The sequence below is a fragment of the Dromiciops gliroides genome, chromosome 4 (genome assembly GCF_019393635.1).
Source record: "Dromiciops gliroides isolate mDroGli1 chromosome 4, mDroGli1.pri, whole genome shotgun sequence".
Lineage (NCBI taxonomy): Eukaryota > Metazoa > Chordata > Mammalia > Microbiotheria > Microbiotheriidae > Dromiciops > Dromiciops gliroides.
This window is the reverse complement of record NC_057864.1, coordinates 229097392-229111879: the sequence shown is the minus strand read 5'-3', so window position 1 is coordinate 229111879 and position 14488 is coordinate 229097392. Positions and strand designations below refer to the sequence as shown.

Sequence of the window (14488 nt, the reverse complement as noted above, 5' to 3'; positions counted from 1 at the left end):
TGACTCCTTACTATCTATAACCTCCTGCAATCAATCTGTTGTCAAGGCCTGTCAATTTCATTTTTGGAACATCTCTCAAATATGTCTCCTTGTCTCCCCCGACACTGCCACCAGTCTACTCTAATGTAGGCCTTTATAACCTCACACCTGCACTATTGTAATAGCCTGCTTCAAGTTTTTCCCTATTCCATTCCAGCCACTACAATGATTTTCCTAATGTGTGGGTACAATTATGTCATCCACCCACCCACCCACCCCTACTCAATAAACTTTAGTGGCTATCACATCCAGGATTAAATACAAAATCCTCTATTGGATGTTCAAAACTCTTCATATAAATGTTGGTGAAGATGTGGGAAAATTGGAACACTAATGCACTGCTGGTGGAGTTGTAAACTGATCCAACCATTCTGGAAAGCAATTTGGAACTATGCCCAAAGGGCTATAAAAACTCTGCATATCCTTTGACCCAACAATACCACTACTGGGTCTATATCCCAAAGAGATCATAAAAAAAGGGAAAAGGACCCACATGTACAAAAATATTTATAGCTGCTCTTTCTGTGGTAGCAAAAAATTGGAAACTGATGGGATGCCCATCAACTGGGGTATATCAAGTTGTGGTATATGAATGTAATGGAATACTATTGTGCTGTAAGAAATGATAAGCAGATGGATTTCAGAAAAACCTGGAAAGACTTACATGAATTGATGAGTGAAATGGGCAGAAGCAAGAGAACATTGTACATAGTATCAACAACACTGTGTGATGATCAACTGTGACAGACTTAACTCTTCTCAGTAATGCAATGATACAAGACAACACCAAAAGACTTCTGGTGGAAAATGCTCTCCACGTTCAGAAAAAAAACCATGGAGTCTGAATGCAGATTGAAGCAAACTGTAGATATACTACAATACTACTGAGCAGCCATGGTGCCAGCAACCCTGAGAGGTTTTACATGCATGAATCACAGATAGTGGACTGTCATGGGAAAGGCTGGGAGAACAACTTTGGCAAGGGCTAAGGTAGGATTCTCCTGACTTAATTCCCCCAATATGGAGTGGAGACACATCTGACAATAGTTGACTTTGAGCCTGACTCAATACACCTGGCTGTTTGCAAAACTTTTGCCTGGAACTGTTATGAAGTTTGGGAACAATTTATTCTCCCTTACTATAATTTACTTACCCTTTTTTTTTTTATAATTTCCTATAATCATCTCAGATGTCCTTTGATGAAAACAGTACTGGATTTGGCTTTGACATCTGTTACCAGCTATGTTAGATTCTTTAATTTCTCATAATGGCATGAGGACAATTATGCAAAGAATGATGAAGCCAGGATATGAATCCTTTTCTTAGTTAAAATCACAACTGTCTCAGTCCTGTATTAAAGAAGGATATATAAGCATAACTTGTGGACTCTTTTGCAAATGCCTTAAAGACATCCACTTTTGTTAGAAGTTATTACAACTGAAGTTAATCTGACAACTTTTATATGATTGTGATTTTGTATTGGAGTACATCTTATAAATAGGAGTCTGAAATTCCTTAGTGGGAATCCCATCCTTAACAAGGAAGATTGAAATAATGTTAAATAGAAAAAATTGGGGTTCTAATTTTTATTTTTATTGTATCTGAGTTTCTTATGTAACAACTGGACAATCTATAATTGTAAAATCTCTAAAAGATTCTGAATTTCATTAGACATATGTTTTTGAGCTAACTTTCATTATTTGATTTGGTTATTGGCAAAGTATTTAAAGTTGTGTTAAGATCAATTTTGTAGACTTTCCAGCTGAGAAAGAACATCTAAAAAACGTGGGAAAGCCCTAAGTGATACTGGATAGAGAGATGGCCTCTTTTTCACAAAGACATATTCTACCTCCAACACATAGTGGCTCTATGACCTACTCAACTTGGGTCAGTTCAACTAACAAAACCCAACAGGAAGAGATAAAAAGAGAAATTCCATTATATTACTTTCCTTATATATCCTCAAATGCTTAGCACAGTGCCTGGCACATAGTAAGGGCCTTCCCTTTATAATAATTATAATTATATTGAAGGTAACTGGAAAAACTAAGAGAGAAGGATAAAAAGGAAGAGCATTTCAGGTATAGGGGATGGCCCAAGCAGTTAGAAACAGTAGATGGAATGTCATATATGGGCAAAAGCAAGTATGCCAGAGTAACTGGATCATAAAGAGCATGGAAGAAAGTATAAGAAGACTGGAAAGATAGAAAGAGCCCTGGTTATGAAGGGTTTTAACTGCCAGAGGACTTTATATTTGATCCTGGAGGTATCAGGGAGCCACTAAAGTTTAATGAGTAGGGAAGTACTTATGGTCAAACAGTCATACACACAAATATTCACACAAATAAAAGGCATTATAAATTATATAGCACATACAACTTACCCTTAGGGTTGTAGCAGGTTTCAAAGACATGCAACTGATGTGGATTATGTGTGAAAGTAAACACCTTAATCATCGAGTCCAAAACCACCACAATTCTGAAACAAAAAACGTTACCTAATTTCTTCTTCAAAAATTAAATTCGAGTCAAAGAGTCAATTCTTGGGTTTTGTCTTTCAAATTCAAACACACCACACACACAATATATATTAAAAGAAAAATATCTTGAGTTAGAATAAAATCTCAACAATTCTTCTGGGCAGACTGATTTAGTTTAAAATCTCAGTCATAGAAAATTTTTCAAAGAAATGTTATTTGATTACTTTAAAATTCCATCTAGGGGCCAGCTAGGTGGCACAGTGGATAGAGCACTGGCCCTGGAGTCAGGAGTACCTGAGTTCAAATCTGGCCTCAGACACTTAACACTTACTAGCTGTGTGACCCTGGGCAAGTCACTTAACCCCAATTGCCTCACTTAAAAAAAAAAATCATCTATAAAATAATCCTAACAGGGATACATGGATTGATACATACATACACACATGCATACTATATAAAAATACACATATATATGTACATATACATACATCCACACAGATCTTCAGCTTTTAAGGCCCCTATAAGAATCTCTGTATGTATAGATATACATATGTGTATAGACAATTTTATCTATGTATTTGCAAAGTTATGTCCATATCTATATAGCTACAGTTATACACACAAAGTGTACAGATATGTATAGCTATATTTATTATATATCCATACAGATACCTCTATGTGTGTATATTTATACAAACATACATCTGGATAGCTATGTTTTATTTATGGTGTTTCATGGAAAACACTATCTGGTTTTCAGAAATAATCTTGCAGGAGAATAATTGGTTCAGCTCTACACTATGATAAGTGTATGAAATCATTTCAGATCAAAGGTAAAGAGAAATAGAAGTGGGGGGGAGAGGGGGAGAGGGAGAGAGGGGGAGAGAGAGAGAGAGAGAGAGAGAGAGAGAGAGAGAGAGAGAGAGAGATGGATCCATGTATTGAGATGTATATACACTCTATCTTTTTAATTCATGTAATACATGCATTTTTTTAACCTTATACATATACATGTATCTCTCTTTTAAATGCTCATAGAGACTAAGAATAATTTATTATCACAAAAGCCATTGTCTAGACAGATTTTTTGACAAAATAACTTAATATTTAACAAGTTAAAACATTTTTTTAAAAAGTTAACATTTACAGTAACTACATTAGCAATTTTGCTACCCCACCTCCAAAAGAAATTGTATAGATAAACTCTGGCCCATGTGTGAAATTAGTAAGAAATTGGTGGAATTTGTAAATTAATGAAGTTTCATCATGTCTCTTGTTCAGCACACTTAGAAAAACCAACACATTCTAAACTCCAATTAAAATTATATTTTTATTCAAGGTTTTCACTGCTTAAATTCTGACTCATTGTTGAGATTCAAGAATCCCTTCCCAACAAATATTTTTTACATTTTTATTTACCCTTAATCTGAAACAATTTCTTACCCTTATCATACTGTAGAGATCTATCAATTATGTTCCTCCAAAATTATTGCTGAATATCAGTGCTTTCCATAAAACACCATTGTAAAGACATTTGTATATAGTCTCTTGGAGCCTTAAACTACAACTGGATGAAATTTAATGAATAGTTAACAAGGATTTTTACAATTTTTCCTCCTCATATATAAATATTTCAGCTGTCTTCACAGAGAAGAAATGTTGCATTATATTTTAAAATGCATACTAAGCCTACCTGTCTCGTCGCAGTTTGACTGCTTTGACTTCTGTAGAAAATTCTATTTCAATAACCGTCTTCTTTTTTAGATCATCCCATATCATCACTGAAATATCAGAAATATCTTATTAATACAATAATTATTAAGTTATAATTGGCCATGTTTCGTCATAATGTTACTTCTGAAGCCCAAGCCATTCAATGTGAAGGCATAAACTAAGGTTTATACCCTGAGGTACTCACATTCTAATTGTGGAGAAAACAAGTGTGTGTGCATGTAGGAAGCTGGGTAGATAGAGCAGCAGCCCTGGAATCAGGAGGACGTGAATTCAAATCCAGTGTCAGACACTTAATACCTGGGTGACCCTGGGCAAGTCACTTAGTTAAATATATAACTATGTATATGAGATACATACATACACATGTACAATATACATGTATGTGTGTATGTATGTGTAAGTGAGAACATAGTCCTTGTCATGAATATGCTCACATTCTAATTTCTAATGGTGGAGAATACATACAAATAACTATGTACATCATATAGGGCAGAAACATCAAGTCCCCCCACTGGTATCCTTGCCTCAGCTGTCTAATATCCCAAGAGGACACCACTCTGAAGCCAAACCCCCTAATGATATTAATAACCCTCCTGAACTTATTTGGCAATGATTAATAAATTCTGCTGTCATACCCTCCTCATTCCAATGATTCTGAACCCATGATTTTCTTTATACAATGCTATTCTCCATCCCCTACTGCTCACTCCCTTATTCCCATCCCCCTCAAATACCCCCTTCTCCCAATGTTATACTCTAAAGTACTTTGCAATGTGCTCTCTAAAACACACACTAAAAGGTAACAAACTTATTTTCATCTTAAATCTTTCCCTTTCCCATTCCTTTCATCTTCTGGCTCTTACTGAGTTTTGGCTTTCTCCTAAGGAAAAGGCAGCTTAACCACCCTCTCCACCACTGGTTGCAGTTTCAATCATTCCTCTTGATTCAAGGTTTTAGAACACTCTCTTTACTCCCCATTATAACTTCAAGGCATTCCCTCTACCTTCATCATTCTCCTCCATATGAGATTCAGGGCAGCTAGGCAGCACAGTGGATAGACCACTGGCCCTGAAGTTGGGAGGACCTGAGTTCAAATCTGACCTCAGACAGTTGCTAGCTGTGTGACCCTGGGCAAGTCACTTAATCCCAATTGCCTTAAACATCCAGGACCATCTCCAGTTGTTCTGATAATATATCTTGCCACTGGACCCAGCTGTCTCTGGAAAAGAAAGTGAGACTGGTGATTTCCTCACTTAAATTCAAGTCGTGACATATGTCACAGTCCTCTTCAAGAAATGAAGGACAAACAACAACAACCACCTTTGAGGTTCACTTAATCTGTATCTACCATCCAATAAAAATTCTGGTCTACTGACCTCCAGGATATACCCCTTCTTTCCTCAGAGTTCAGAGCCTGACTCACAGTCTCTCTCCTCCTCAAACCATGCCCATATGCTAGAGACCTTCAATTTACATACTGATATTCCCTGACACACTCTAACATCACATATTCTCAACTTTTTCATTTCCTATAACATACTTCTCCACACTACCTCAGCTATACAAGAGATGGTCATAGCCTAGATCTTGCCGTGAGACACAAATTACCATTCCACATTCAAGAGCTCAAAAATTCCTTTATCTTATCAGAATCTACTGTTATCTCTGCCTAGCAACTTCAAGCCTCATTTTTGACCTCACTGTGACCCTAGACCCCTTAGTTCTCTCCCAAGAGATGGCTTTTATTGTTGTTCAGGTGTTTCAGTTATGTGGCATAACTGTAGTTATATTACTGGACTGCTGCTTGTCTTAAGTCTTTGTTAATGCATACCTGTAAGAGTCTTTCATGTTTAGCTTTTCTTTGGTATGGAAAAAATAAATATCTGACCTGTAGTTGATTTACATTGTACACAGAAGTAACTTTCTTCTTTGTTGTTCTTTAGTAGTTTCAGGCATGTCTGACTCTTTAAGACCCCATTTGGAGTTTTCTTGGCAAACATACTGGAGTGATTTGCCATTTCCTTCTCTAGCTTATTTTTATTATTAAGATGAGGAACCTGAGACGAATAGGGTTAAGTGACTTGTGTAGGGTCACACAGCTTTTAATTGAGGTTAGAGTTGAACTCAGGTCTTCCAGACTCCAAAGCTAGTGCTCTATCCACTGCCCCCTTAACTGCCCTGGCTCAGAGAACTAGCTATCCCTGATCTAAGTACACTTTCCTCCCTTCCCAATACTTCAGTGAACTTGTTCAGCTTTATACTGTGCTCTTGAATCCTTTGCCCTATTTTTCCTATTGCTACCCTACCCTTGCTAAGCCTCAGTCCCACCATAACTCCTACTCATATGCTGGCCAATGAAGCAGGAGAAAAGTTATGAAAGTGAGCTGACTGGATCTACTACAAATTTATGTTACATAATGTCAAGTGGTCCTCATTGCTGCAATGCTGAAATCTTTTTACACCTCTCTAATTGCACTATCCCACTCACAGCTTTTCCAAACATTTTCATCCTTCCTCCAACCTCCCTTTCTCCCAAATTTCTCAGCTGTGATACTCATATTTTAATGAAGAAATTAAAGGCACTCTCCAAAAGTTCCATTGTCTCCCCTCTTTTTTTATCCCACATCATTTAGATGTTTTCTTCCACTATCTTTCATTTCCCCTTTCCTTGCCAAGGCAAACCCTTCTCCATGCACAAGTGATTCCATTTCACCTTAATTTGCTCCTTCTATTATCTCCACTCTCTAACTTATCTTCTCTCTATCCTGTCTCCTGACTGCTTTCCTACTGCCTACAAACATGACCATACTCTCCCTCATTCTCAAAAAATCTTTACTTGATTCATCTATTATCCACTATTATCCCATATGTCTCCTTCTTTTTGTAGCTAAACTTCTTGTAAAAAGTCTTCCATTTCCTTTTATCTCAGTCTCTTTATTCTCCACAGTATGGCTTCTTTATTTCATCATTCAAATTAAGATACAAACTTGCTAATGATCTCTTTTTTTTTTTAAAGTGAGGCAATCGGGGTTAAGTGACTTGCCCAGGGTCACATAGCTAGTAAGTATCAAATGTGTGAGGCCAGATTTGAACTCAGGTACTCCTGAATCCAGGGCTGGTGCTTTATCCACTGTGCCACCGAGCTGCCCCTTGATGTAATATTTCTTATATCAAGAGGATATATGAACATCATAATTCTCTTCCCATCTGTATCCCTTTCCTATCTTTGTTCTTGCAAATACAAACCCATTACTATAAGAAGTCTGTGCCCATCCTCTCCTTATCCCTACACACACACATACACCATTGCTTGTTAAAATTGCAAGTCACTTAACCCTCACTGCCCTACAAAACAAACATAAAGAAAGGAAGGAGGGAAGGAAGGATGGAAGGATGAATGAATGAATGAATTACATCAAGGGAAGCAGCTTTGGGTTAACAAAACAACAAATCAAGCCCTGATTTCTAGTGCTGGTTAATTTCTGATTTCCAAGATATGAATGTTCACACCAACATTTTAACAGTGAGTTCTGTGACCTGGTTGTAGCTGGCTCCATTCTGGACCTGTCCATTCCGGACTCCTAAACTGCCCCACGTCCCAATCAGGGAATGAAGGAGGTAGTATCATGTTTTAGAACAGAATGAAAGAACAAAGTCCTTCTTACAGGATTATGAAAAAAGAGCTAATATTTGGCACTGATCCCTGAAATACAGGAAAACAGGAACAAAGTAAGAAAAAGTATAAGAAAGAGGGAATAATTTACTTGCCCCCTAGACCAAAGTTAGGGTGGTTTTCTACAATTTATACCTCTCATTTACTTGATTATTTGACCAAACTCAAAGAAACTTCATAAAGGTATGTTCTCTTTTTGCTGCACTACATCTTTAGAATCATGCTAAGGAGCACTAGTGTGCAGCACATTACAATTAGGTCTGTATACTACAAATAAGTCTGCATCAAATGCTTTAGAAATCATCTGGAAAAAGAAGTTGAACACTGATGACATGCGAGACACCTCATTTTCAAAGAATTAAATAGCTTCCTTTCTCAATTACCATAATGATTTTTCCCAGAGTTGTAATTTTCTCACTTTTTCTTCAGAACTCCCAGTACAAAAATTCCTTCTATTGTTACAGGTCTACAACTTGCCTATAAATTATAGACTTAAAAAATAACCCAAAGCACTAAAAAGCTAAATGACTTGCCCAAGGTTACAAAGCTAATATATGTCAAAGACAGAACTTGAACTCTGTAATTCCAGATTCCATGCCCAACCTTTCACACTGTGCTGACTCTCTCTGACTACAATTATTTAAGAGAGATAAAAGGAAGGAAACACACATTTATATTTTCTCATTTGACAACACCCCTAGAAGGCAGATGCTATTATTATCACAATTTTACAATGAAGAAATTGAGGTAGACAGGGTTAAATGATTTGCCCAGGGTCACATAGCTATTAAGTGTCTATGAGGCTAGATTTGAACTCAGGTCTTCCATGCTCTCCAGGTTCAGCATCCTATTTACTTTACCACATAAATGCCTCAAAAACTCTATGAAATCATTCTAAATTTGGCTTAAAATTAATAATGAGGAACCCAACCATTCAACTTCATTTCATCCAGCTATCAGGGCAACCCAAGGATTTAGAACAGAACTTCCAGTGGTTTAAAAAAATACCTGAATAGTTGTGAGCAGCAGTTAAGGAACTAACAAAAAAAAAATCAAGACACAAGAAATTAAGAGTAGGATATAAACTAGAGCAAAATACTTCCAAGTATAACTCATCTGGTCTATACTCCTGTGTTCATGCATCTCTATTTCTCTTCCTCACATCTTTGGTTCTCTCTCTCTCTCTCCCCCTCCCCTCTCTCATTTGCCCTCTTTTCCTTCAAATTCCTCTTTCCTACTCTACTTCCTAGTTACACAGAATTAAATATTGAATATAAAGCTTGCCTGTTATGTTCAAAAAAACCTGATATTCACTGTTAACAATTTAAATTCTCAATTAAGTTGAAACTTTTATGCCTACCAAAAAAAAAACCCATCAAGTTAAGCTTTTTACTTACATATGGCTATTATTTTCCTAATTTATTTTATAAAAAAGGATTCCTGTTTTAAAAAAAAATCAAGGGCACTGACTTACCAAATAAAAAATGACCCATACATTATGTCAGTGTAGGAATTAATTGTTAACCTATAACTGATTTTCCTAGAGACAGCAAAGAAACTAGATACTTTTCTTTTTTCCTAGCTCTTTGGTACCTCACAGGTGAGATTAAAATTAAACTTGTATCATTTTTTTCTTGACCCTATTTATAAGTAACTGTTTTTGTCCTGTAATTGCTTAAGACTTATTTCTCTGTCTCTGAACTTACTTCAGAGTTCAGCTGGCCTGTAATGGGTTAAACTTTTAAACCCATCTGTTCTTACCACAAAGAATTTTGCTAACCTTGGTGAACAGAAAGGGAGCGGGGCCTGACAGCTTTACTCCACCAAACTATTCTTCAAGGATGTCTTGTTTGTTGTCCAGAAGTCTGGGCCACTATCTTGGACCTGGACTCAAACAATGAGCACCTCTCAGTCTCATGATAGAAGGGCAGTTGTTGCTATCCCCCATTACCAAACTTCCAACCAATCATGGTATTCTCTATGCCTCAGTTCTGTAACCAATCATGTTGCCCTCAATTCCACAATATACTACTCTGTTCTTTGTTCTGTACTTCCCAAAACCTATATAAGGGAAACTGTTCTTTTGCTTAGGGTCTTTGCCATTAATGGAGGCAAGCCATTGATCCATTTATTGACAGGTAACATGGCCTTGCTAATAAATGTCATCTTGCTCAGAGATCTGTCTCAATTACTCTTTTGTTAAAATTCAATCATGACACAGGTTTACTCTAAGGATAAAACAAGAAAAGAGAAGTGATAGCACCTTGAAAGTTAAATAGTATTATACAATGAAAATAATGTACAATGTAAGAAATTCTTAAATGTATAACTATTATACCTTTGTTGGGGGGATATTTCGGCTTTTTTCCACCACCAACTAATGCTAAATAGTTGCAACGGAACAACATTTCCACATGGCCAACTCCTCCTTCAAGGAATTCTGAAACAAATTTTTTTTTTAAAGTTAAAATATGTCATACTCAATGCTTCAGTTTAATAGACACACATGCAATGTCCACTATTGCATTCTTATTCTTCAAAGAGAAAGACAGACTAGAATTTGGGGAGGGGGTGGGGACAGTATGAGAAGGACCAAATTTTTGATATTGGTAATATCAGTGGTACTTAGCACTAAAATAATAAAGAAAAATACAAATAATGAAAAAGAAACATAAACCACATCAGAAGCATGGTTAGAGTATTTATAAAAATTTTCTATTTAGACAATATATTAAGAGTAACATCTACATGAGTTGATGCAACGTGAAATGTACTGCATACAAAATAACAGTAATACCATAAGATGATCTGCTGTGAATGACTTGGTTATTTTCAGCAATGCAATGATCCAAGACAACCCATGAAAAATGCAGTCCATCTACAGAGAGAGGAACTTATGGTATATGAATGTAGATTGAAGCATAAATTTTTTTGTTAGTTCCTTTATCTGAAGTTTTGTTTTTGTCTGTTTTCTTTTAAAACCTGCCTAATAATGTGGAAATGTTTTACATGACTGCTCATGTATAGCTTATATTGAAATGCTTGAGTACTTTAGGGGGGGTTGGAGGGGGGGAGCCTGGAGGGAGGAAGAGAATTTGGAACACAAAGTCTTAAAAAATATTTTTATATCAAAATTTGTATTTACATGTAATTTGGGGGGCAAAAAAACAGAGTAACATCTAATTGTCTTATGAGAACCTCCAAGACATGTCTTAAATACAAATTGTATCTCCTATCAAATAAAACACATCTTTAAACATATTTAAAATTACCAATTAACTGTATAAAAGGAAAAATCAAGCAAATTTCCAGATGTCCTACATGCCAAAAAAATTTTATGATTCTTTGGGAGCTGTGAGAAGATGAATTGGAAAGGGAAGAGATTGGGGATAAACAGATGGGGAGAAGGCAGTTAGAAGGCAATAGTGCATTTGAGAGGTAACAAGGGTTTAAAGGGACTAGCATGGTTGTGCTTATTTGTGTTTGAATTTGTGAATTTGTAGAAAGTAGAAAGAAGGGGACAAATTCAAGAGAATTCTCATGAACAAATTTCAGGTCATTTCAGGAGAGTGATTTTAAAAACAATTTTTATTCCTGATATCATTTATTTACTGTGTTCAGAACACAAGACTGGACAAATTATAACAACTTAATTCACTTAATCTGTTAAATATTTTAATTCAATAACAAAAACCAAAATACCAAAGGAACCAAAATACTTAAAAGACATAGAGACAGAGGAAAAAATTAATTTGGGCCTATCTTTACAGAAGAGATTATAGTATAAAACGATAACTGGTATAAAAATCAAAAGAACTAAAGTCCTGGATCTAATACTTCTTTAAGTCTCCATTTCCTCATGTATTTTAAGATAGAAATACTTATACTTGTGTAAGAAGGAGGCCAACACCAAAATCAGCATCAAACCACCAAGAGAGAACTAGAAAAAGATATTCCTACAGAAAGTGGGACTAATTTAAGCTACCAAATCAAGAATTGTAGAGACAGTGGCATTGTTGCCATAGGACAGACAAGAACCACAGCCATCCATGAGTACAGGAAAAAGTGGAATCTTATATAAGCACAAAAGCCTAAGAGAAAAACTGGGCCTGGAAATAGAATTGAACACATGAAAATTTCAAACACAAACAAGAAATATTATTGATTAGAAGCCAAGAAGTAAATCCAGAAAAAGAGAAAAACTAACAATTGTTTCAAGTACAGCCCAGAGAAAAGAATGACTTAGTCACAAGGACTACAAAAGTACCTGGAATAAAAAAAGGGAAAAGGACTTATTTGTACAAAAATATTTATAGCTGCTCTTTTTTTTTTTTTGGTGGCTAAGAATTGGAAATCAAAAGGATGCCCATTAGGGGCAGCTAGGTGGTGCAATGGATAGAGCACTAGCCCTGGAGTCAGGAGAACCTGAGTTCAAATCTGGCTTCAGACACTTGACACTTACTAGTTGTGTGACCCTGGGCAAGTCACTTAACCCTCATTGCCCCGCAAAAAAACAAAAAAAAAGAAAAGAAAAGTCGTGGGGCAGCTAGGCGACACAGTGGATAAAACACCGACCCTGGATTCAGGAGGACCTGAGTTCAAATCCAGCCTCAGACACTTGACACTTACTAGCTATATGACCCTGGGCAAGTCACTTAACCCTCACTGCCCTACAAAAACAAAAACAAAAACAAAACAAAGAAATGACGAGCAGAATGATTTCAGAAAAACCTGCAAAGACTTACATGAACTGATGCATAGTGAAGTAAACAGAACCAAGAAAATGTTGTACACAGTAATGGCAATATTGTTTGACAAAGAACTTGAATGACTTAGCTATTCTCAGAAATACAATGATCCAAGACAACCCCAAAGGATTAATGATGAAGCACACTATTCACCCACAGAGAAAGAAGTAATATATTTATGTTTATATGTTTATATATATATGTGTGTGTTTGTATGTACATATACATATATACACATATACATGTTTGATATATTACATCTGAATACAGACTGAATCATGCTATTTTTCACTTTCATTCTTTTTCTTTTATTCAAGTCTTCTTGTATAAAATGACCAATGTTTTACATAATTGCACACGTATAACCTATATTTGCTTACTGCCTCAGGGAGGGGGGAGGCCAGGGAAGGAGAAAGTGATAGAATTTGGAACTCAAAACTTTAAATAAAAATATTAAAATATTGAAGAAATAAAAAAGAAGGGATGAGGACCTGTACTAGAATGGTGGGTAGAGAGGTGATATAGGCAAGACATGTTGTAGACAAAGAAATTAAAATATTTGGCAGTTGAATGGATAAGAATGAGGATTCAATATTGACACTGCAGTTGTGAGCCCTGGATGACCAGGAAAATAGAGAAGTTTGGAAGATGGGTGATACAGATCCTAATCCATCCGTGCCTGCTCATCCTGTGAGACTCACTCAAAAACTGAAAGGGGGAGGAAGTAAGCATAGTTTGACTTCTGAAAGGGAATCTTCCACAAGAGGTGATCTGGGAGAAGGAATTGGAGGCAAAATTTTCCCATGTTAGCTGTGTGGGTGGCAGTTCCTTTAGGTTATCACTAAACTGAGGTACAAACACCAGGCTTAAAAGGACAGGAGTTGAAAACTTATACAGAAGAGAAAAGGAATATAGGATTAAAGAAGAAGGACAGATGTAGTTGTGTTAGAGAAGGTGGTATGTAACCTGGCTTCCAATTCTTCAACTAGTTGATCACATACCTCTGACATGCTCCCTAAGCATTTCCTACCCCTACTTTGGGGACAACTGGACTAAGACAGAGATCCCTTGGTATTTGTTTTGTTAATTACCCCACAAAAAAGCATATGACTGTATAGGGCAACAATAATATAGTGCATTTAAACTGCACTTTAACATTTGCAAAGTATTTCATTTGATTTGATCCTCACTCATTTTATAAGCATAATACAAAGCACTAGGAATACAAATACAATAAATGAAACACAAACACTATAATCAATCAACAACCATTTATTAAGAGCCTATGTGCCAGGCAGAATGTAAGGCACTAGAAATAAAAGTACAATAAATGACACAATCCCTACTCACAAGGAACTTAACTTACATTGTAACAAAGGAGATAATAAAAAATAAAGAGAATAATTACAAAGTAATATAATACAAGGTAATTTGAGAGAGAGGGCATTAGTAGTGAGAGAATCAAGAAAAGCTTCGAATAGAAGGTGGTACTTGAGCTGTGTTTTAAAAAAAAAGAGAAAGAAGGCAGAGATGAGGAAGATATTAATTACCCCAAAGGCAAAGAGACCAGAGATGCAGTATAATGTAAATGGGGCAGAAAATAATGCAACGGTAATTGCATCAGAGTGCAGAAAAAGAAAAATAGGTTGAGTGTAAGTTGTGAAGGAAATCAAAAGCTAAACAGAAGAAGTTTAAATTTTATCCTAGAGGCACCATAGCCATGAGAGTTGGTCACATAGGAGAGTCACATGGTCAGATCAGAGTTTAAAGAAATATTTAAACCAGGGCAAAAAATTAGGAGTCTACTGCAATAAT

General features: G+C 36.1%; 1 protein-coding gene across 4 annotated transcripts in view; it reads right to left on the bottom strand.

The window, feature by feature from the left end:
* WDR45B (WD repeat domain 45B) overlaps positions 1 to 14488 on the bottom strand; it is a 94667-nt gene that overhangs the window by 23828 nt on the left and 56351 nt on the right. For 3 of the 4 annotated variants that reach the window (XM_044005373.1, XM_044005372.1, XM_044005370.1), the window contains 3 exons: positions 10264 to 10365; positions 4212 to 4299; positions 2423 to 2517 (listed from right to left, as the gene is read on the bottom strand). In XM_044005373.1, coding sequence (XP_043861308.1) covers positions 2423 to 2517; positions 4212 to 4299; positions 10264 to 10365 — 285 coding nt within the window. The remainder of the gene's footprint in view (positions 1 to 2422; positions 2518 to 4211; positions 4300 to 10263; positions 10366 to 14488) is intronic. The other variant, XM_044005374.1, reaches the window with a different exon arrangement.